At 39.8% G+C, this 24,197-nt stretch overlaps 1 protein-coding gene across 1 annotated transcript in view; it reads right to left on the bottom strand.

The window, feature by feature from the left end:
* Positions 1-800: 800 nt before the first annotated feature.
* sntg2 (syntrophin, gamma 2) overlaps positions 801-24,197 on the bottom strand; it is an 80,081-nt gene continuing 56,684 nt past the window's right edge. Inside the window, exons 13-17 of the mRNA XM_069719740.1 lie at positions 18,859-18,930; positions 18,395-18,604; positions 4,182-4,274; positions 3,532-3,642; positions 801-2,444 (exon numbers count right to left, since the gene is read on the bottom strand). Coding sequence (XP_069575841.1) covers positions 2,316-2,444; positions 3,532-3,642; positions 4,182-4,274; positions 18,395-18,604; positions 18,859-18,930 — 615 coding nt within the window. The 3' untranslated portion in view covers positions 801-2,315. The remainder of the gene's footprint in view (positions 2,445-3,531; positions 3,643-4,181; positions 4,275-18,394; positions 18,605-18,858; positions 18,931-24,197) is intronic.

The raw sequence follows: 24,197 nt of genomic DNA, 5'->3' as shown, positions 1-24,197 counted from the left end.
TAGTTTGGTAATTGGGTGCGTGGTTCGGTCGTTCAGTAGATAAGAGTATTTTAATACGAGTATTTTAATAATCCCAAAGGGGAAAGTGCACCGTTTTCAGAAGTCACATAAATAAACTTAAGTCAAACAATAATTTGCTAAATTACATACAAATAAATAAAATCAATCAAATAAATAGAATAGGAATACAATAATCACCAAGCAACCGTGGTGGCAAGACTCAAACTATCGTGTCCGCACCAAGAAACCGTGAAACACATCATACACTAAACGTCAATGGAAAATACGCATTTCCCTTTTTTTAATTTTTTTTTTTTATTATTCCTTTAGTGGATATTATGTACCAATTGTGATGATAACACCTCCTCGATGAAAGAAACACTTCATTGAGTGAGTACTGTGCTGCAACCGAGAGCATTTGATGACATATAATTACCTTATAATTACCATCTTTATCATATTCATCCTGTAAACTCAAACAACCTCCAGTCAGCGCCTACAGTGACTACATTGTTCTAGACTTATTGATAAGTTTATTTTTCCTGCAAATCACAAGGTTGAAAGCATGCAGTAGGTTTCATTTTCCACCACTACAGGAAAATGTGTAACTGTCACGTTTTGTTGGGAGTGGACGAACGTGTCTATTTCACGTTTTGCCGTGATACAGGGTTCTATGTTTTGTTTTCATCACCAAACACAATGTTAAGCAGGTGATAAGCAGTTCAGCTAAAGTTGCATCCAACGCCGCCACTCCACTTTCCAAGTAAACACGTACAACCTGCAGGGAGCTCTGATATGTCTCGTGTGGTACCCAGATGTGCTGTGAGCAATTTATTGAAAATCCAGCAAATATGTAATTCAACATTGAAACCAGTACATAAAGCAAATGAAAACAAACAGTAGTTTCCACTGTATTAGCATGAGACTTGATAAAAGTTGGTTTGGAACAATACTGAAGTGAAAACGTCCTTGTTGGCCAGAGAAATGTTAAATTCGGGGCTCCTGCCTTTGTTAGGTTCAAAAGACGGACACATTGGCACAAACAACTTGCAATTTAATCTGAGCCTTTGAAGCACGTCTGGCACAGATGCTGCCTTTGTGAAGTATTTTCTGTTTAATCATAGTTGGGGCCCATATCACAGGGGTGGTGACTCATTTCAGAAGTTATTTGGAGGCTTATTAAACTGCATTATATTGTAAGATGTTAAGTGTCATTTGCACTCCGTCTTCACAGAGATGACAAAAGTAAGTAACTTGTAGGAAGTGGGGACACAGAGAAGTTACGGTTTCATTACTGTTCAGTTGTAAATTTGATTGAAAGAAAAACCTTCTCAAAAGTAGTGGCTAGTAGCAAATATGAATTCTCCCATCACAGTAAGACGGCATCATTTTGTCAGTTAAAATGTTAAAATATAAAACTAGATCAGAGGTTCTCATATGGTCCAGCCTCAGGACCCACATTTCTCCTGTCAGGAAGTCATGACTCAAATTGGATAAAACTTTAGGTCTTTGTCACAAACAAATAGTGCAGAAATGCAAAAGGCGTTCATCCACTGTGGAAAACATTAAATAAACTAAAAAGAAGAGCAAAAAAATTTGCAACTTGGAAAAACAACAACAATGAAATAGAAAGGCTACAGGTTTATTTACTGGAAGAAAAAAAAACATCTTCAACCTGATGATGCTGATCAGGAATCTAAATTGAACTGTATGAAGCATGAGATAAAAAAGGCAGACTTATCTTGAAGTGAATGAAAAAGCCAGATGTTTCTTATCCTGAACCTGAATGAGAGAAGACTACTGATGTGACATTAGTTTTGGTGGATATAAGTGCAGCAGAAAATCCAAGTTTGATGGTAAATTTCCCTCAATTTAAAAAAAAATAAGTACGTTTAAACACATCAAAATGGGGCCACCAGTTGACAACCGCTGCACTAGATGTAGGTAGGAGTCTAAATTCTCTTTCAGATGTGGCTGTATTATATTTGGGGTCATGGTATGAAATGTATGGCAGTTACACACAAAGTGGTGTCACAGGTGCTTCTGAATCATTGTTCATAAGAAATGAAAGAAAACACCTTAAAAGAAACAGAAGAACCATGAATCTTTTCACTGTTATCTCTACTTGACTAAAATTAAATATCATCTTTCCGTCATTAACTCGTACATTATCTACCTCTACGGTCCGTTACAAATATCCCTTTTGAAGGAGTTCATAGAAAAATAGCAAGAACAAGATATACATATCAATCGGCTCTGTGCATAAAATACTGCTGATTGGCCTCCGGAGCACATCACGGCGAGGACGCGTCTTCTCAACCGTTCACGTAGTTTCCAGGGAAGCTTTGACTGCACATGAAGTGAGGGTCCATGGAGGCCACTTTGGCAGCAATAAAAGAGTGTATACAGTGGAGGACGGCTGTCAGGTTAGCAAACTCTAGTTCCTGAAAAGCACAAGGCAACAATTAGAGACATATTCATTCATGCACGATGTTCAGAGTTAAATCACAATCAGTCTGCTTTATTTCAACCTGACGTTGTTCCAATTGGTGAGCCGATTGTGTCTCCATGGGTTACGAGCTCCCTGCAGCTTTTCTAAAACCCTGGAGCCGTGTTCACAAAGATTCCTCGGACTAAAAGTTCTCCCTCGTGCCCAAATTCTTATTAAAGTGACGTTTTCTAAGAATTTCCCCTTAAAGTTAAGAGGAGATCCTTGTACATATTGACACTTAAGAGAGCTCCGAAGGAGAAACAGCGTTGGGAGCAGGGAGGAGGACTTTTAAGAGGCTGAAGAGTTTCTTCATCGGAGGAGAAAACTGCTGAAGTACAGCGAGGAAGGAGAAATATTCTTCAGACGCTGAATGACGACACGTTAATGAAACGCTGCAAATGATATCAAGCAAAAAAGTAGGACCTGCTGATATCAGGAGGGAAATATTTATCAAAGCTGCTAATTCATGTGCTGCAGTTTCACAGCTGGGATTGTTATTGGACACATGGAGACTTTCCAAAATCAAAAGACCGAGACTCTCCGTATGTTAAATAGAAGCTGTTACAAGTAAAAAATGTGCAGGATATCTCGTTGGCTTCATCCTCTCCAGCACAAAGACACACTATTTTGAAAGCTACCCACAGCCTCACACACGTGCATTCAAACTCGTGATCAGGTCAGGAAGCTCTAGTACAATTAGTAACATGGTCGTGCTTCTATTTTCTGTGCTTACTTTCTGCCAGACTGTAAAACAAACGAGAAATGATTTCTGTAAAAATATGAGTATTTTTTGGAAGGTTACAGGGGCATGCTAAAGCTAGCATGATCCATAGAGCAACACAAAGACATCAAAATAAAATCAACCAGAATTATACTTTAAGATCTACTGAAAAACAGATCTTTTTTTTTTCTTCTATTTTTATGCAGAAATGCTTAACTAGGCAATAAAATCTCTCTAAATGTTCAATAAACTTTTGCCGATTTGGTGCAGTGTCATTACGGACTGTTAAATTTGAAGAAACGGAAAACTGTTGTATTACCTTCATTTCTATTTGGTTGCTCTCAGCGTTCTTGAAGAGGAGTTTTACCCTGGTTTTCCCGTCATCAGAGGAGCCTTTAAGTTGAGAGAACTTATATCGCCACAGTACGGTCTACGAGGGAGGGAAGGGATTATAAAACACAGTGCAGGGATTTCAATAATGAGCACAACATTTTAAACACCACGTCTTCCTACCGAGACCTGCAAGATCAAGAAGTGACATTTTAATATGCAGTCGTACTTTGAGAAAGCGTATAATTTATAACAGAGGAACATTAGTGCTCTGGAAAGACGTGCTGTACCGTTCTTGTACCATTATATATGTTATATTATTATGTATACCATTCTTGTGTTGATTCAATGGGGAGGAAATGTTATCCACACTTAGCAAGGCAGCTGAAATAATCTCAAAATGTCCGTTTAATAGAAATAGCATAGCATTGACTGAGATACAGAATTCAGTGCTCAACCATCCACTGTGCAAAACGTAAAATTTGGCTATTTCTTTCTTTTTCAAATAAAATGGGAGAATAAGTGAATGACAGAATAAAATATCACTACAGGAAATAAAATGTTGCAGCCTCAAACTAACGAGGTAAAGAACAGCAAAGCAGCACGTCAACGAGGACTGTGAAGTCAGCACTAGTTTACCTTTGAAGTGCCTTCAGAGCAGGTGAAGCCTGATCCAAAGTCTACGGTGAAGCACAGTACGTTCCCCTGGCTGCTGCACATGTAGCTTTTGGACTGGTGAGACACAATTAATAGACATTAAATATTGTGCATCACATTTTTTTCTGGTGCAAACAGTGCTGTGGTACATGTCAGTGTGGTAGCACTGTATGGAAATATAGGACGCCTTTAGCTTTTATTCCATTTGTAGCAATAAATGCAGCCCACTTTTAAAAAGAGATGAATAAATAATTCAGTTAGTATACAGCATACATCTTCATGTTAGCACTCATTTACTGTCTTCTTTATGATCACAGAAAACAGGCTTTACTTCCCTGCAGATGTTGTGATTTGTCACACTGAGAAGAGCACAGATGGAACTAATATCACCAGCGATGGTCCATTTATGTGTCGGTGAGCTGGATTTTACAAAAGAGGAACCGCAGAATGAGCACTCGTATTAACGTTAATAACTCCTCGTGTCCCCTGTGAGAAAAATCTATCTGGATGTCTATTTTTTTTTCCAATCAGGACTAACATGTAAAAATGAACCTGAATGTTCAGTCGTGGCAGCAAGTAAAATTACAAAATCTTTGTGTGAAAATGTTATCTCGAGCTATCATTGGATTTGCAAATGCAAAATAAATCCATCCACACTTTTAACAGAGTTCAACTTTTGCATGCAAGTTTGTGCCTTCGAATGAGAAGCAGTTACTGACCGTGCTGACCTTCTGTCGCCTGGTATTATCAGACCGCATACATATACGGGTCTGGACACGCTAAATTAAGGATTTCTTACAGTTGCTAGATTGTAACGTGGGCAGATCTCAGGTCGATTGTGAAAGTGTTGGAGCTGCTTCAACGTCAATGCACTCACTCCGCCCACACTTGTCGCTGATTGGTCCACCCTTCAGAGCGGCTGAACAAACCGTAACGCAAACAGAGATACCAGACTACAATCACAACAAAGACTGAAGCTGTGTGCGACAGTTGGGCAGATTCAGGCTGAACTTTCTGCTCCAGCCGTTATAATACAGGGATCTTTGTGGTGATATTTACAATAATAAAGGGAATTATGGGACGCTAACGGAGGTGTTGTGAATGACCACTAGCTTGCCGGCTACAGCGATTTACCAACCAGCCCTGAGAGGAGTCTGACTGAAAGGCACCTTCTTAAACCAGCGAGTTTTTAAAGATGCTCTGATCTTTCTGTCTCTTCTGGTTTAATGAGGCCTTAATTCAGACATCACTGCCCAACAATAACCAACATTACATCGTTTCCTCCCAGTACAGTCGATCTCGTTAGATATACTCGAGCACATTTTGCAAATACTGCTAACTCCGAGTTTTTCTTTTAATGTCCTTTTGGTGGAGTAAAATAATAAAGCATCATAAATCAGACAGTTTGATAAATATAGAACTTTATCTTCGGAGCCATTACATAATATTCTGGTTATGCGGGTATAAAAAAGAAAATGTAAAAACCATTACGCGGAAAATGTAGTCTTGATTATTATCTGCTGTTTCATCTGGCTCCGTGTTTGAACAAGTTATTTTATGTATGAAACATCAATGCGTCAAGCAGCCACATGCTGACAGAACATGCTGGTCCTTTGAATTGTATTTTCTGCTCACAATATTTATTTACTCATGTGTCATTTTGCACGTGGAGATCTCTTGTTAAACACGTATAACAAGAGCAAATCGGATCTTTATCTGTCGTGCAGGAGCAGCAGCGAGTCTGTCTGATTATGTCAAGACACACGACGAAGGAAATCTCTTTTAGAAGCTATAAATCTTTAACATTCATTTTTCTGCAGCAACACAAACAAGCATGTGTTTCACACTCCTTTTCACGGGTCTTTTGAAACCACTGATGTGTGAGCTTTTCCAGCCTCCGAGGAGCATTATCTCTCCGAAGGCTTTTCCTGCCTCACGACTTCATTTCTCGATCATGTCGTCCACTGAATTGGAATACCAAGAAGTCTTCTGATTTCCCTATTTGGGCGATATTCCTTTTTTTTTAAATTTCCTCCTTGTTTTTCCCCCTGCTGCACACAGCGGGGGCCGGGTGATTTTAATTATAGAGTGCAGTGTGTAGTGAGTGCAGCAGGGGACTGTGCAGTCCTTTTACTGAAAGGGTTTTCTGCTCACAGACCTCAACCCCCCCACCACCACCACCACCCCCTCCTGTCTTTAGCGGCGTCGTGAATTCAGCTGTGACGGGGATAAAAAAAAAAAAATTTAAAAAGGAAGGAAGGAAGGAAAAAAAGCAACAGTGGCAGGCCAGATGCTAAGTTCTCGCTGTCACCGAATGTAAGACTGTGTTTTGACACGGTGAGCAGTGACTACACTTCACTAATTGGAAGGGATTTTTTTTCTGTGGGAATTAGCAACATGAAATTTTTAAAGAAAATCTCCTCAGCTAAGTCTGACAGAAGTACGGCCACGTGTGCGTGTCAGGAGATATTCTGTAATAAAACAGAGGATAGGTCAAACACACGAGGGTGCAGCGCTGCTGTCACGGAGATTGATGAGATGAATAAAGGCATCGTAGGAATCATAATCACGACACCGATGTCTTGTTAAATACATATTTATAGAAACAACTTTGTGAATGCAGATCTGAATCGAACAACGAGCATTGTTTCAGTGACCTCGGACCGCGCCCGGTATCACTGTCCTCCATCGCACCTGCAGCCTCACCCAGCGGTGATGTCACGATGCCCCGACCGCACCCTGTGTACGGCAGCCGGGCGAAGAGGACGCTCGAACGCTGGACGTCAGCCTCAGACACTTACACCTGGTGTCAGCTCGCTCTGAAAAGAGCTGATTGTTGTCAGTGCTGTTTCAAAGTAAAACCGGTTGAGTTGGTGCGAACTCAGCTTCACACCAAATTATTTCAACAATGAAATGAATCAATGTTTCCGTCAGGGCGGACTGCAATAACTCTCCTGAACTTATTTACTTATGACTCAATGAAACACTGATGACATTCAGCCGCATCTGTACTATGTGTTTAGTGCTAATTAGCAAATGCTAACACTAATCATCATCAACATGTTTTCATTGCCACATGTTAGCATGCTCATATTAGCATTTAGCTCAAAGCACCACTTTGCTTTGGTAGAACAAGTTGCTAGCGGTGTTCATTTTTTTATAACAAAAACAGATGAAAAATGTTTGACAGCTGATTTTTCACAAAAATTCACAAAAAAACCTGAACTGAAAAACACATTTTTAAATGAGAACTGCCAAAATGTTTTATATTTTTCATCAACTACAAAAAAAATAATTAAAAAAATCACAACAATAATATTCAAGGACAACAAATTAAATAATTGTTATTTAGACTTGCAAAAAATCAAAAAGATTTCCAAAATGAGACTGAAATGTCGCTGACAAAAAGGAAGTGACTGAACACGTTTATCAAAAGACTGAAACTGAACACTTCTGGTGCTAAAATTAACAATGAAACTCACAGTTCATAATGAGATTTTAAAAAATGAGAGTCAAAGCGAAATATAAACATTCTCATGAAATCATTCAAACTATTGAGGACATTATATTGAACTGCATATTATATTTAGATGTCACTGATGGAATGCGCCTCAAGCAGGTCAAACCAGCATCATCCAACTGAACCAAAATAACTGCAGCAGATGTACAAACGTGCAAAGTGCTCCATCTACAGGCAGTCTGCAGTTTCCACCTGCAGGCAATGTGTGTTTTCTGAAATTGTAATTTTCTTGCATGTAAATCTTACAAAATCTAAAACTGAAGATGAAGATGAGAAGAAAACTGTCAGTGGAAGTTGGCTAAGTTTTATCTTTGGTGCTGAATATTAAAACTTTGACCTTGTGTTCCTCCAGTAACATCCGTTTGAAACTCACAGCTAACGAGGACGGCAATAATATCACAGATTTGCAAATCATATGTGGCTGCCATTTTGAAATCTTCAGAATATGGCAAAAGTGAAACATTACACAACTCAACTACATGCTGTGAGCTAAAAGACCCCATCAACACCGTGTTGGGTTTCATCATCTCCAAAGAACAACAAAGGGGGGATTAAATGAGAAAATGCTGGCTGGACAGTTTTCTCAGTTCCACCCCCGACTTCCTCCCCATCAGCAGTGTTTGTGTAATGCCCAGATCCCAACAATTTGAAGGTTAGCCTGCGTCGGACTGTGCTGAGTGCTCCTCAGAAGCCACAGGAGGTTTCCCTAATTGGGAGAAGAACAGAGAATCACAGGCAAAGTGAAATCCTTCATCACTTCCAGTGGACTCCCAGAGGACGGTGTCCCACATTTGCATCATTAAAGACTGAAAAAAATGCGACATTATCATATTTCATACTCATAAGATCGGGGGAGGTGTGGTGGTGATGGGGGGGGGGGGGGGGTTGGTGATGGGGGGGTCAGCCCTGACTAAGAAAGAAGTGGAGAGTCAGATTTAGAGTTAAACATGTTTAAGCAATATTACTCGATAAGATGTATTTTAACGTCATCGTTGGCTCGACAGCGACGCGGTCGGGACCGAGGCGATTGCGTAATGTTGCGATTCTACAACAAGTTACCAACCAGATAAATAAATCATGTTATCAAAATGTGTTCACATTGTGGAGCAATTCACACACAAAATATAAAAAGTTTTTGTTGGCGTGACCTCAGTTTCCGTAGCAACACACGGGCTATGACTAACAACTGGAAAACAATCAGTCGCATCATTAGACTCTTATATAACATACGCAATGTTTACAACTCCAGGAAGTAGTCCGATCCTCAGCAACCACCCTAGCAACGGAGAGGATTTCTAGTCGGTTTTTTATTGCTCTCCGGTTTCTCAAACTGAATAAATACAAACACATAGAAACACTAAACTGCTCAGCTAGCTCAGTCTGGTTGGAACAAAGATACCTGAAGAACAAAGATATCTGATGAACAAAGATATCTGATGAACAAAGATATCCATGGACTCATGTGTTTTTAACATTTTAGCTCCGTGTCATGTGTTCAAACCAAACCGGTCCAGCTAGCCTCCACTAGGATTGTAAGTGCGTGACTATCCGTGGTGTTACGGTACGGGTGCTCAGAGCGACCAAAAGGACCAAAAGAGACCCGACTTCACCAAATGGGTCATTTAATAGACCTAGAACAAGTAGAAACTACATTATATTACACATTATATGAAATTCTATTCTAATTCTATATTCCCATTGATAAGGCAGGCTGATATTTCTAGTGATGAGCAGGGTGTGATGTCATGATGATTTGAGCACGTTCCAAATGTACAGTTGACCAATCAGATCGCTGGGTCGGAACCACTTGTTGTATAACGGCCAATCAGGGATGTCAGCTGGCTCCACGATGCACAAATCCTTCAAATACATCCAGAAAGGCCGTCAACTTCCACATCCATCAGTACTCCGACATCACATCACATTGTTTGAGCGTGTGTCGGTCCGGCTGCTCTGACAATTGATGTGACATCGAGAGTGAATTTGGCCAATCATTAGCTGGCTAACCGTGTGACAGCGGCATCAAACATTCCTGCATATTAACGCTCCCCTTTGAAGCTGATGTTGTCTGAGCGCCGCGGAGGAACGGGATATTGTTACAGTATAACGAGAGAGAGCGGGAACACGTCCATCATCCATCCATCCTGCAGCTCGGTTCAGCTTCTGAGCTGGAACAACATTTGCTATTTGACTGCCAGCAAATATATTACCATTACCTAAACACACAAATCAAAGCAGATCACTTGAACTCTCTTCCTAATGATTAGGTGCATCGTTCATACAGGAATCTTATCTCGGTGAGTGCCGACACCTTAGGTCCTGTTCCTCGTTATTCTCCTGCGGTACTTATAACATTCATCATGTAGCACAAGCTGAGCAGAGGAAACAAAACCTGAACCATCTCATTCATATTCAGCTTTTTGGGGATCTACTGCCAAGTTAACAATTTAATCTTAATGTGGCACTACTGAGCGGGATACCTTTCACCAACAAATCATGTTAAATAATATGATAAAGGTAATAAACTACACCACTATTTTATAGAAACTTGGCTAGTTTGCAACAACTTCAACACACGTGAAAATGAAAGTTGGGTGAACATCATAGGCACCAACATGGATGACTGTACATCTCATCCACTGCTCTCTGCATGTGTCTGGATAAGCTTTTTCCTCCTTACTCAGTGACTGTTGACGTCCAAGTGACTTTTGACATGATACGTCTTTGAATTCAGATAGAGGCGACAAATTAAGCTTCTCACTCCAGTCCATCGATTCCTCTGGCTTTCACTGGCAGATATTATTCACTGTACCCAACAAGCCATCCCAAGATTAGCTCCACGAGTTGGAGGAAAAACCTTTGGCTGACTTATATCGCTACGAGAACCAAGTTAAAAAGGGTCTTGAATGTGCACTTGATGATAATGTGCTTAAAGACAGAGAAGCTGCATTTCCCAGGTTGCAAGTCAGCGTCCTTCGTTCAGGCAGCTGGGACTCAAGGAAGAGAGCGTTAAATAACACGGCAGCAGGATATCAGCTCCACTTCTGCTGTCAGCACACAGAAACAGGACAAACAACCTCATCATCATCCATATTAAGCAAAAGAGACCAAATAGGAGGTTGCTATTATTTGCACACCACATTCATGCATCCGTCCACATCATCTATACTCGCTTCATCCTGAACCGGAGTCGATCCCAGTCCAACACAGAAAGACAGACGGACAGACAGACAAGCCTTCACGCTCTCACGAACACCTACGGGGCAATTTAGCATCACCGATCAATTAACGTGACCCGGCGAAAACCCACATCAGAACATGCAGACTCCACAGAAAGGCCCCGACAGTGTTAACCACTGCACCATAGTGCCATCACACTACTTTTGTTTATTTGTTTTAAATAAACTGCCACTTTTAACCAAATCTGGGTATTTTCACTACATTTCTTCAATGTCAAAGGATGACAAACCTCCTTCTCGGAGACCCTTAAAAACCTTCTTTCCTTGCCGAGTGGGATATTCCCAGTTTGACAGGTGTTTTTAGGTGTATTTTCCATTTGCTCATGAACCACATGATGTATAAAAGCTAACACGATCCTAAACTGCGGTAGTATCTACAACATGTTAGAATGAACCATATGTGAGCATTAGATTAAGCTACAACCCCTCAACCTAACGTAGTAGGATGATTATATGCTCAGTCTTGGCCTTAAAAATAAGTGTAGGTGGCACAGAAATGCCAGCAAGAAAAAAAGACATGGTTCAAACTACTGAGAATTGGAGAAATTACAAAACTGATCAGGTTGACTGTGACTATTGTTGCTATTGCTCAGGTGAGGAATTTGTTAAAGGGTCAGTCGTGGTGTTATTTTTTAATCTTCTGCTTGTAACACAGGCGCACAAAAGGTTTCATCCTTTTTCCAACTCAAGAAAACGATTCCACCTGTTTAACTCCATCACGTGGCTGCACCACACTGAATGTATGACAGCAGATGTCTGTACATCTACACGAGTAGATGCATCGACTCCCAGGAAACTGAAAACACAATCTTTAAAGAGTCTGCAGCGGCGGGCTGCTTCATTTCATTACATAAAGGTAGCTTTGAATGCTAAGTGGGAAAAATATATATTCTGAACGTAAAACATATGTTGAATGCCTTTCACGCCTCTGCTGTTGTAGAGTGAAACGGTGGCATAATGTCCTCAAAACTTAACTGCACATACTTACAAACAAAGCAGGCTGAAATGGCTCGCTCGTAAAAGTTGAATTTGCGGCTCTAAACGAGTCGGTCGCTGTTTCTTTATCGGTTTCAGTGGACCGTTTTATGAAGAGTCGGTTTGGACAGTGCGGCGACCACACGGCCTCAGTGTGCTTTGATTCTCTAACTGTGGCTGCCATGTCAAAAACGTGAATTAAATATTGTGTTCGGTGATTCTCCTTGTTACAGAGACGGCATGTTGGTGGTCACAGGTGGAGCGCTACCAGTAAACACTGTTTTTACTCACTCCAATCATGCGCATGCTAACGCCTGGAGAGCAGCTGGAGACACACTTGTTCGTCAAATATCAACGCCGCCGGGTTTGAGCAGTCACAGTTTGAAGCTGGCGCTGAAGCCACGAGGACAATGCATTTATTCCTTTTAGTATCGCTGGTCTGTGACTCAATATAGCACATTTATGCGTCTATGAGGAGTGAACTAAGTCTTCCTCAGTCCCATTTAAAACCGTCTGATCCAGTGAATTCAACACCGGTCCAGAGCTTCTCTCCAAGCGGCTCAGAGAAGCAGCTTTATGTGCTGCTCACATTTGCCAAACCACAGATTTTGTCTTCAATCTTAAAGCCTCTTCTCTTGTAAAACTGAAATCTCACATTTTGAACATCTTATACAAATAAAGCATGAATTAAATCTTTGTGTGGTTTCTCCAAGTAATACCAGAACACCCAGAGCCAGTAGTTTGTGAGGTCGTGCACAAGCACATAACTGCGCCATGGTTTAGATTTGTATTATTTAGTATGATGAGAGTAAGTTAACACAACTCCAGGTGTTTACAGAAACACAAATTCATATTTTCAAATTTCAATGTATTTCAACTATGGCTGCAAACTGGGCAGGAAATTCGCAAAGTTCACAGGACCGTGGTCCTCATACCGGCCTGAGCGTGCAAGTGTAATACATAATACATTATTTAGTGGGATCAATTCATCTTTGTTTATACATTTCATTTCAAGTTAATTCAACAACCTTTTTTTTTTTTTTAATTTTTAGCACAACATAAGCATGTTTTTCTGACTTGAGGTTTTTGGAGTTAAAATGATGAGTTGAATGAATGTATTTCAGAGAGTTCACTCAACTCATGACTTTCTAAAAAAACAAAAACAAGACGAGCATGCCAGTGAAAAAAGAAGGAAAGTTTAACTGACAGCAAGTCTGTATGAAATATTTTTTATTGTGACTGAACAGTTGCTGATTCAACACAATATCTAAAGTTAATTTCAGTTAACTTAATTAATTCAAGTCCAGTTCTGTTGTCTCAAGTTTTTCACTTTTACTAGCGAGTGGGAACTGTGTTGTTCTGCCTCTATTTTTACACTATTTTTCATACAGAAATTATGTGACGGCGTAAAGAAGCACAGCAATGCCTTTTTTTTTTTTTTTTTTTTTTTGTAATAGTTTTAAACATGTTTGAATGAGAAAAGCTGTGACGAAATGCATTTAACAAGTTTGTTAGACCTCAAGGATACATGCAATGTGTGTTGGTAAGTGACACTGAATGCAAACATAACTCTGTCAGACAATTTAACCACAGTTAATGGAACCAAACACATGGGAGACCAAGTGTTAGAGATATAAATAATTTCATCTTCGTGTGTTTAGTTTCACTTGTGCAGAATAAATAACTTGTGTTCTCCTCTGCATTTAAACAGTTTTTAGTTTTAGGAATTAGCGCGTGCTGAATTAACTGCAGAATGTAATTGAGTCGGTTGGAATTATGAGTCTAAACTCTCGGTGACCACATGAGCCCTTTCGAACATAAAGGGATTAGAAATGCTTCTTAAGACTTTCAGATTGATGGATTTTGCATGTGTCCTGTGCCGGAGTCAACGACGCTGCTTGCTTCTATAATACCCACATATACAGTTCCACTGTTCCACTGATGAAATAAGAAGTCATTTAATTATATCTTCTTCCCATGTTGACCCATAGAGGATTTGAGTCTCAAATATCTTCTGACAGGTGCTCTGCTTTGTAATATTTATAAATGTCCCTACTTAAGGGTCCCGAGCACCAAAGCCCTCAGGCTTCATTGCGTTTTTAGCCTTTATCTTTGGTTGGCTGCACTTGAGGAGGGGGAAGGGGGTGAAATAGTGTAAAATAAAAATAAAAAGGGAACCGCTTGCCATTTCATGCGAAGTCTGACCTGACATACTTTCTTAATTCACTGAAGTCAAAGTGTGATCCTGGCCATGTGGACGTTTCTAAAGCTTGATGAGAAACTGATGATACTGCAGACACGCAGGACTGCGCTTTACACAAGAAATCCAACATCTGGGTTTGTTATCGAGCGTATTTACAGTATAGGTGAATCAGAAAAAAACTAAATACAAAAATACGGCCCAGAGAGTTGAATACTGGTGCATTCATTTAGAGCGACCAACAAAGGTGTCAAAGATGTCCAGGACTATCTACAGTTACAAACTTAAAGCTTCTACTTTGAGGGAGTATTTTTGCAGCTTGTCATGTGACAATATAAGTAATTGAGCTGGCTGTTTTTTTTAAATAGCCTAAAAGTATGCATAATGCTGTCTTTCTGAATTCACTAAAAAGAAGCAAGCTGACCGTGACTGGCTTCTCATGAAGGGAAGGACATTTGCACACAAACACATGAACATAACAGTAGAACAAAACTAGGAAAAATGAAGTTTTAAGTTTAGAAGCAATTTGTTTTGAAGGTTAGTGTTTTTGACTGTAATGAGAAAGTAGTTTGAGTTTTCCTGAAACATTGCAACTGGACATCACGCCGCACTCTTCTACATTTCAACACTGCACGACACAAAGAATGCAATTACGCGTTTTCTGGATACCTTTGTAGAACAATTTTCACTGGTTATAATTTTCAGTTACATATTTTTATATCCTTCATCCTCACATTTTTCAATCATTGAAACACTTCCATCCAAAGCTTTTCATTCAAAGCTGTTCATCTTAAACATGATTTATTGTATTGGTGTGATCTGATAGTTCCCACTTTAGGCTGCGGACTTTGCTGCTGAGTTTACACTTTTGTTTACATTCGTCCAGAATTATTAATACCAGGTGAGTCGACCTTAAATAATGATAATAGTCTACTGGTTACTGTCAGTAGGAGGACTTTCCCTGCTGTAATCCCAGAACATGCCGTATTTACTGTAAGCAGCCTCAGAATATTTGAGGCACTCTGACTCATGACGGTAAAAATAGCAAATAATACACGACAAGGGTTTCAAGCAGCCATAAACTGGATGCAGGCATCAGGAAGTGAAGTGCAAAGTGTCCCGTTAAAACTGTTTTTCTGGATAGTAACGTGGACTCCTCCTGTGGCTCTTCAACTGTCCACTGAGTGTTCATGTTTGATAGACATGCGACAGTCGCCTTAACCGGGCCCTCTCCACCAGAGATTTACTCTTTAAAACATATTTAAGAGGCAATTTAATGGCTCATTGATGTGAGAACTAATTCTTTAGATTGCACGTGCTAAAATGCATTTAAAGTAACAATAACATTTATGGAAAACAGTGCGCTGGCTAGCCTTTCAGTTTTAAATGCAATTAATTTCTTAATGAGAAAAAAAATGAAAACAGCGCAGAAGCAATAGAGTATCAATAGAAAACATCACGTGCAAATCTGTCCTCACTGCTGAAGCATTAAATTGGTAGAAAGGGGCAGAGCTGATTTAAATATTCCCAAAAAATATTTTACACTTACTGCGGTTGACTGGAGTTTACCGTCAGCGACAGTACTGTGCTGTTCATACAAAATAACTTTAAATAGAACTAAATAGGTTACATACAGTGTCATCCAAAAGTATGTTAATACTACAGGGTTTTCGCTATAAACTCAAGGGTTTTGGATTCTGAATCAAAATATGAGTGTGAAATAAAATAAGTGATGATCCACTTTCATTTATCAGGTTTGTTGTGCTGATTTTCTCAAATTCAAAATAAGTTAAATGACTGACTGGTGAAACTCGCTGCTGAGGTTGTTTTTTTTAAAGGGCAGTGCAATCTCAATAATTAACGCAAATACAAGCAATATCATTAACATTTGCAGAAATTTGCAATTTTGCTAAATTCCCGCAATTTAAAAAAAATGCCCAAAAACATTTCTTCAATAACAAAACAACATCTCATTTACAATCAGCACGGCTCTGCTCCCTCGCCTCTCACTACAAAAACAAAGTCAGTGCTAGCTAACCGAAAAATCCAGAACAACCGTAAAAATGAAAGTGACGGAAATGTGGTTTTATCATTGGAATGAGGAATATGTTAAATTAGTATTTACAATGCCTATAAAAAGTATTCACCCCCCTTCCATGTTTCACCCTTTTGTTGCTTTTATACATGAAATCATGGTCAATATAATTTGGCTTTTTTGACAAGAATTTGCAAAAAAAAAAGCTTCTTTCATGTCAAAGTGAAAACAGATTTTTACAAACTAATGTCAATTAATTAAAAATATATAGTATAAAATAAGTGTTTGCATAAATATTCACCCCCTTTAAAGTGACTGACCGAATTCAACAGGTCCAGCTAGTTAGTGCCAGCAGTGTCACAATTAGTGAAATGGAGATCACGTGAGTGCAGATGATGTGTGTCCAGTGATTGTAGTACAAAAACACCTGTCTGGGAGGTCCAGTCTCTGGTTCATCAGTATTCATGCTACAACTGCAACATGAAGACAAAACAACAATCCAAGCAACTCAGAGAAAAGATCATTGAAAAGTATAAGTCAGGAGGACAAAAATATTTCCAACTCACTGGACATCCCACAGAGTTCAGTTAAATCCATCATTAAGAAATGGAAGGAGTATGGCACTTGTTTAAATCTGCCTAGAGCTGCCGTCCTCACAAACTGAGTGACCGGGCAACTGGTGAGGGAGGCCACCAAGACACCTACGACCACTCTGAAGGAGTTAAAAGCTTCAGTGGCTCAGATGGGACAGACTGTACATACAACAACTGTTGCTCGGGTTCTTCATCAGTTGAAGCTGTATGGGAGATGGCAAAGAGAAAGCCACTGTTGAAAAAAGCTCAGATGAAATCTGGCCTGGAATTCGCCCAAAGGCATATGGGAGACTCCAAGGTCAGTTGGAAGAGGGTTCTTTGGTCTGATGAGACAAAAATTTAGCTTTTCTGCCATCAGACTAGACGCTATGTTTGGCGAACACCAAACACTGCACATCACCAAACACTGCACATCACCAAACACACCATCTCCACTGTGAAGCATGGTGGTGGCAGCATCATGCTCTGGGGATGCTTCTCAGCAGCAGGCCCTGGAGGGCTTGTAAAGGTAGAGGTGAACATGAATGGAGAAAAATATCCCCAAATCCTGGAGGATAATCTGACTCAGTCTGCAAGAGAACTACGACTTGGGAGAAGATTTTATTTTCCAGCAAGACAACGACCCCAAGCATCCAGCAAAAGATACACAGAAATGGTTCAAAGACAACAAGATGAATGTTCTGGAGTGGCCAAGTCAAAGCCCAGATCTCAATCCAATCCAGAATTTGTGGCTGGACTTGAAAAGAGCTGTTCACGCCCGATCCCCGAGCAGCCTGACGGCGCTTGAGCTGTTTTGCAAGGAAGAATGGAGGAAAATGTCAGAGTCCAGATGTGGCAGCCTGATTGGGACACATCCACACAAACTCAGTGCAGTCAAAGGTGCATCTACTAAATACTGACCTGAAAAGGGGGGGGGGATATTTGTGCAATCATTTACTTTACCTTTTATATTTTTAATTAATTGACATTATTTTATAAAAATCTGTTTTCACTTTGATATTAAAGAGTTGTTTTTGCAAATTATTGTCAAAAAAGCCAAATTATATTTACCATGATTTCATGTATAAAAGCAACAAAAGGGTGAAACATCCAAGGGGGTGGATACTTTTTACAGGCAATGTTTCTGCACTGCCAGTGGTAAGAGACTGCACTTTTTTTTTTGTGAACACAGATGTTGAATTAATATTAGCCTATAAAACACCTTATCAAACAGCTCAAGCCCTTATTCTTAAAGCAGAAGTAGCCTTTGTATTCAATGTTACAGTCACAAATAGTTTGTTTTGTAACATTACTTTAAAAAAAAAGATGAAACATAATATATATATATACCATATATATATCTAATGTGCTATTTTGAGACTTTGTCATGTTTGTATTGTGCAGAGTGTATTAGCTGTCATAAGACTGCTGATGGTAGTTATCTGCCTTCTGCCTCTAAAAACCCAACTAAAAGCACAAAGTAGTGCTGCACTCTTAATTTCCACAAACATCAAATACTTTATGTCGTCCCTTTGAGGTTGGGAAAAGGGTGTTTAGAGAGGCTCCTTTAATCCGAGTAGTACTCAAGAACATTTTACAGAGATGGTCCTTACTTTAAAAAAAAAATTATATGATTATGTGTGGAAATACTCACTCGTATTCGCTGCACTTCCAAGAAGACGGCTCTTTGGAAGGACTTCTCCCAGATAGCCAGGTCGGTGGCCAGCTCTACCCTGAAGGTGTGGCTCTGGCCGTGGCCGACCAGAATACTAAAGCACAGAGACTCATTGTCCTGCTGCTCGGGCGAATGCTCCAGCCCCAAGTAGAGCCTCGCCTGGAGCCAGCAGTCTTCTGCCAGCCACAGCTGGAACACAAAATTATAATTAATTATAGAGGGAAACGTCTGGCCTTCATCTTCTTCATCTTCTAATGCTTCAGTCACTGAGTGGAATTAAGTCAATTCTGACATTTAACAGGTTAATCAGAAACAAAATGTCACTGTGTATATACCCTCCTTTTTGGGATCATAAAACACTATTATTTAAAGGCAGAGAAAAACAACCATCTATATTGGAAACAGCCCTGATGTATAATAACAACGCTTTTCTCTTAACATACCTTGTGAACTTTGAAAAGAACCTCATAGAGGTTATACGTTGTTTCAGCTTGTCCCCAGTCAGCAGCACTGATCTAAGAAATAAACATCAATCAGTGAGATGAGGAGGCAGCATATCAAAACAAGCCTTTTTGCCCTTGATGGCAGAATTGTCCTTATTTAAGCACTACATGCAAATTAAAGCTCGGCAGGTGGCTTTAGGTGTGTGAACGCCTGGATGACCGCCAGAGACACGGAGCACAATAGATTCATCCTGTTGTACTCTGTACAGGGAGATAAATTTACATCACAAAAGTAAACCTTGCATTATCCACAAAGACTAGAGCAGAAGTACACAGTGCTTTTGTTGTAGCAAAACAAACAGGGCAGGCAGAGTGGAGCAGCTGACAGAGAGAGGTTTATTTAAAAGACAGGACAGACGTGTAAATCTTCCACTTCCAGGTTTTGTTCCACCAGCTAAAATATTCGTATGCTGATTAAGCCAATCACCAACAGGTAAATCCTACTGTATACACAGCATATTTTAAATGTTGTGTCTGGTGGGACAATCCCATGTCATGTTGTAATTAATAAAAAGACTGATAGGTGAATTCCAGTTTGCTTGTCCTGGTGTTGGAAGTACAGCCTCACTGCAGTGGCTCACAGGGACACTTGAATAGAAGAGATGCATCAATAATGTAAAATGTGAAAAAGGTCAGAGCCAAGTTGATGTTGCAGCCAGAACTGAAGACCAACTGTTCTTTTAATTATTTCTAGACCAACAGAGACCTAAAAAGTTGGAAAAAATTGCATTTGAAAAGAGCTTAAGCAGATATTAAGAGATCATGAAATAAACCAAGTTACAAAAGCATCAATTTATGTTTCCATGCGGGTACATTTTAATGGGAGTAGGAGGTCTTCTGAAAGCTAACTTTAATACATGAATCATAAGTAAGTAATAAAGGAAGGAAAGTTTATTTGTATAGCACCTTTCATGGATATAAAATCACTGAAAAGTGCTTCACATTGATAAAACAGCCTACAAACAGCATGCTTTTTGAACAGTTAAAATCACAATAACAACTAACCAACAAGGACACGAGTGGAGAGATGAGCCAGTAAACAGTAATACATAATAGAAGCTACAGGTTAACAAAAAGCCTCTGATTAAAAGTGTTTTTTAACTGTCTTCTAAAAATGTCGCAGGATTGGAGAGATCGTCATGATGGGTGAAGAGCTTTCCACAACTTCAGTGCAACAGTTTGAAAAGCTTCGTCACCTCGGGTTTTAAAGGAGGAGATCAACAATGCACTGAGGTGTTTGGCCATGGAGAGCTCTAAAGTGTAGCAACAGTATTTTAAAATGAAAGCGAAACTTTATTGGAAGCTGGAGAAGTGAGGACAGAATTGTAGTTATAGATTACAGTTCAACTTTGCTTAATTCACAAAGTTTCAAGTGCTAATTCAAGTGTCCGATATTTATTTGAACAGCAGTGAGCCTCATGAGGCTCGCCAAACTTTACTTGGTGAAAAGGCAGCAAATAATGCAGCCGTACACAAAAACCCAAACAGTCAGAGCCTCTGCAGACCCTGAAGCCATCCTGATTCAGTGCAGCGTTGCCAGTTCTGTTGGCCTGCTGTCCTCACCAACATGAACAAGAAAAAAATCATCCATTCCCATTCAAACAAAGATTCTGCTTCCAAGCAAAATAACTGGAACAGTCATTTCCAAACTGCTCGTGTAATGCAAATTTTATTTGTATTTTTTTCAGTTTCACAGTAAATGTGTCCCTCATGTTGACAGTGTGGCTCTCAGGGAACAAACAGGAAAGACCACAGTTGTAGACCAAATCTCAGGACCACATTTTCAGAGAGCAAGATGACAGAAATGCTCAACAAGACATCGTTTTTGGCCCACGGATGTGAATCTGGCTGTCGGCAGTCTGTGAAACATGCTTCACATGAAAAAGAAAATCAAGTATTCTTGTTTGACCGGTAGTGAATGTTAGAAGCTTATCATATGCATGCAGTTTGAAAATCGAAACCTTCCTCCTCATGTCTTGTATCGTGAGCAAAACTATTTATCTAATTAAAACACAAACTGGGATTCTTTTCTTTTTCATATTGTCACAAATGAAATGAAAACACAAAAACCTATTGATTGAGAAATGTTTGCTGTTTGGGAATCTTTTAATCCAGTCAAATTTACTGGAAAAAGAGCATCTGATGCCTCAAGTAGAAATATTTGTTGACATACTCGATCATGGCGAGTCAGAATGAGTGGAGATGAGCGCCTCGCCATCCCAACTCTAAAACTCTTTCCTCTTCGGCCAAAGTTAAAAACCCTCATAGACTCTTTGGTATTTCCAGATAAGGAGGAGATGTGACACTTTCATCCCTGAGACCTGGTTAACCTTGGAAAACTGGAGAGAGCCTCCTTCTGTGCTCACAGCTGGCCTGGCATTTCAGGACTATTTGCCCTTTCACTCCTATCTTTGTCACGGAGTTGCCGTTGGCGACCCAAAGTACAGGAGGTCACAGTAACCGCATGAGGATCCCTTTCCTCACACAGCTAGAGAAAACCAATAATGATGAATTATTCCTTCACAGTTTGGGTCTTTTCATGAGATTTACTGACGACAAGAAAAACAGATGTTATGTGTGGAAGCGTTTGAATGTAAAATATGTCCCGCTGTACTGTTTTTAAAGGGCAAAATTAAGGTCTGAAATGAGGTCTGAAACGCGGTCATCTACATCCATGGGTCAATGTTAAAATGGATTTGCAATTATACATTTTCACAATGCAACAGTACAAAAGGCTCCTAAGTAAATGTTGTTTTTCAGGGCACGTTTCATTGAACCACATCCCCCAACACCATCCTGTTGCATATTCAAGCGCTCTCTACCTCAGGATATTGGCAACTGCCATGTTTCAACTAAAGCCAGAAGACACTTCTAGCATTTCACAACCCACCAGCTGCATAATGGAGTTCACGCAACTGTAACTTAACAGACTTCAAAATACAGCCATTAATGCAATTTAATAAAATGATCGCTGATGACTTGTCATCATAATCTGCTGTTCCCTTTTGATTGGTCTGTATCAAGTAAGAGTAGAAAATACAAAAGTTCACTGCAGCCCACACCTGCTCCCAGGCTGTAGTTATTTTTCTTCCCATTAAAGCACAACTAAAGGCTCCGAAACTTCAGACAGACTTTAGTTTCTGCATCAGCAAAAGTCTTTGCCTGTGGCATGTTTCTTGTAAAGGAGACTTCCTTGACATTTCCTGCAGCACTTTCTTTGACTCGTATAAGGTTCATTAGGGCCATTCCCTCATGTTAACAAGGGTCCCTACTGAAGGTTGAAGATGGTTTAGAAAAAGAAATATGTGGGAAGAAAAATCACTATAATTTAATTATAATTAGGGAATAAAATTGTTGAAATCCAACAGAATTTTGGATGCTCAGTACAGATTATTAATAACTAATGTCTTTATAGAAAATGCAGGCATCACCCACAGTGTTGCTAAAAAAAAAATCTCTTAGTGGTAGTTGTGTCTTTGCTGTAGTGACACCTCGAGCAGAGTGAAAGACTGCCTGCAACCGCTGCAGGCCTGTTTGATGGTATCAACAAGCTCGGCCTGAGAATATGCTGAAACAAGACCCGACTCGGGTCCCTGACATTCGAACAAACGGCCGGAGTGACCGTCTCCAATCTCACCGGACATCATCGGTGTTATGAGGGAATTCAAAATGTGGTGATCGGACAGCGGTGTAATATCCACTGTGGGTCGAGCTGGATTCTTGAGCAGACTAGAGGAGGCAGAACTAAAACTAAAATGTATTGGCCTCCAGCAGACCCATAATCCATGATCGAGGAGCTGTGATGTAAGACACTTTTTATCTCTATGTCACTAAATGCAGATCAAAGTATTTAAAAATCTCTCTAACTGTAAAATCAATTGTGAAATTAAGCAGTCAGATTTTCAGGTCAACCAAACACCAGATCAATGAACTGCAATGGGACACTAAATCCACAATCATGCACTGGCGCACACAACTTTAAACCTGACAGCTCAGAAGATCTATACAATCACAATGTCTACCTGGACACCGAGAGATTCAGTATCTATCATCAAAGTGAAATATGGTCATAGTCTCCCCTTTGTTCTTTAGTTACGGTGCCGAATAATAGACAGAAAAGAATAATAATCACTTTATCGTATTAGATATTTGTGTGAAATGTCAAAATTAATGTATGAATTATTGAGTTATGGCCAAAATGTGTTTTGTGAGGTCACAGTTACCTTTGACCACTAAATTGTAATCAGTTAAGTCCAAGTGAATGCCAGAGCCAAATATCGATAGAATGGGAATGAGTGTTAAGATGGACGTGAGATCATTTTGGCCTTGACCTCTGACCACCAAAATATATTCGCTTCATCCTTGACTCCATGTGAATGTTTGTTCCAAATTTAAAGACATTTCCTCCAGGCCTTCCCCAGATATCGTGCTTATAAGCATTGGTCAGTGTGGGGTGTCAGCAAACTTGGACCAACAAAATCGAATCAGTTCATCCTTCGCACCAAGTCAATCTCTTTACCAAGTTTGAAAAAATTCCCTCAAAATGTTTGAGATATCGTGTTCACAAGAACAGCACGGACTAACGGACAATCCAAAAACGTAACGCCTCTGGCTTTGGCTATCACTGGCGCAGTCGTAAAAAGGTAGAAAGCGTCATGCAAAGGTTTGGGCACCAGAAGAAATTTGCACTCTCAGATAACTTTTACCAAGGTCTGAAACCTTAACTATCTTGTTATGGCTTCAGCTTGTTCACAATCATCTACGCAAAAGGCCAAATTTCAAAACTTTTCTGAAATATCCTGACTCCTCAAACCCCGTGTTAACATTCAGCAGACATGGGCTCCTCTAAACGAATCCAAGTGTTTTCTGGTGTCTGTTTCCTCAGTAATTAAGAAATGGCAGTTAAAGGGAACAACAGAGATTAATTTGAGGTCTGGAGGACATGAAAACTCACCACAAAATTCAGCATCAGACATTGGCAAAGGAAAATCTGAACAAGCCTGATGTATTTTGGAAACAAGTCCTGTGCACTGATGAAGTTAAAATCGATTTTTTTTTTTTTTTGTTGTTTTTTTTTTTTTGTCTGCAGTGGGCAAAGGTATGCTGGGAGACAAAAAGGTGCGAAATTTCATGAAAAGAGAAAGTGCACCTCTCCAACACGGTGGTGGATCGATCATGCTTTAAACTTGTGTTGCAGCCAGTGGCAGAGGAAACATCTCTGATAGAGGACAGAAGGAAAGAAAGGATTCAATTAAACACCAGCAGATTCAGTAACCAAG

This window comes from Brachyistius frenatus, unplaced genomic scaffold (assembly GCF_029030835.1).
Source record: "Brachyistius frenatus isolate BFR_SWC_R1_liver_20210118 unplaced genomic scaffold, ASM2903083v1 Contig_222, whole genome shotgun sequence".
Classification (NCBI taxonomy): domain Eukaryota; kingdom Metazoa; phylum Chordata; class Actinopteri; family Embiotocidae; genus Brachyistius; species Brachyistius frenatus.
The sequence above is the reverse complement of the archived record's forward strand: the minus strand, read 5'-3'. Positions and strand labels throughout refer to the sequence as shown.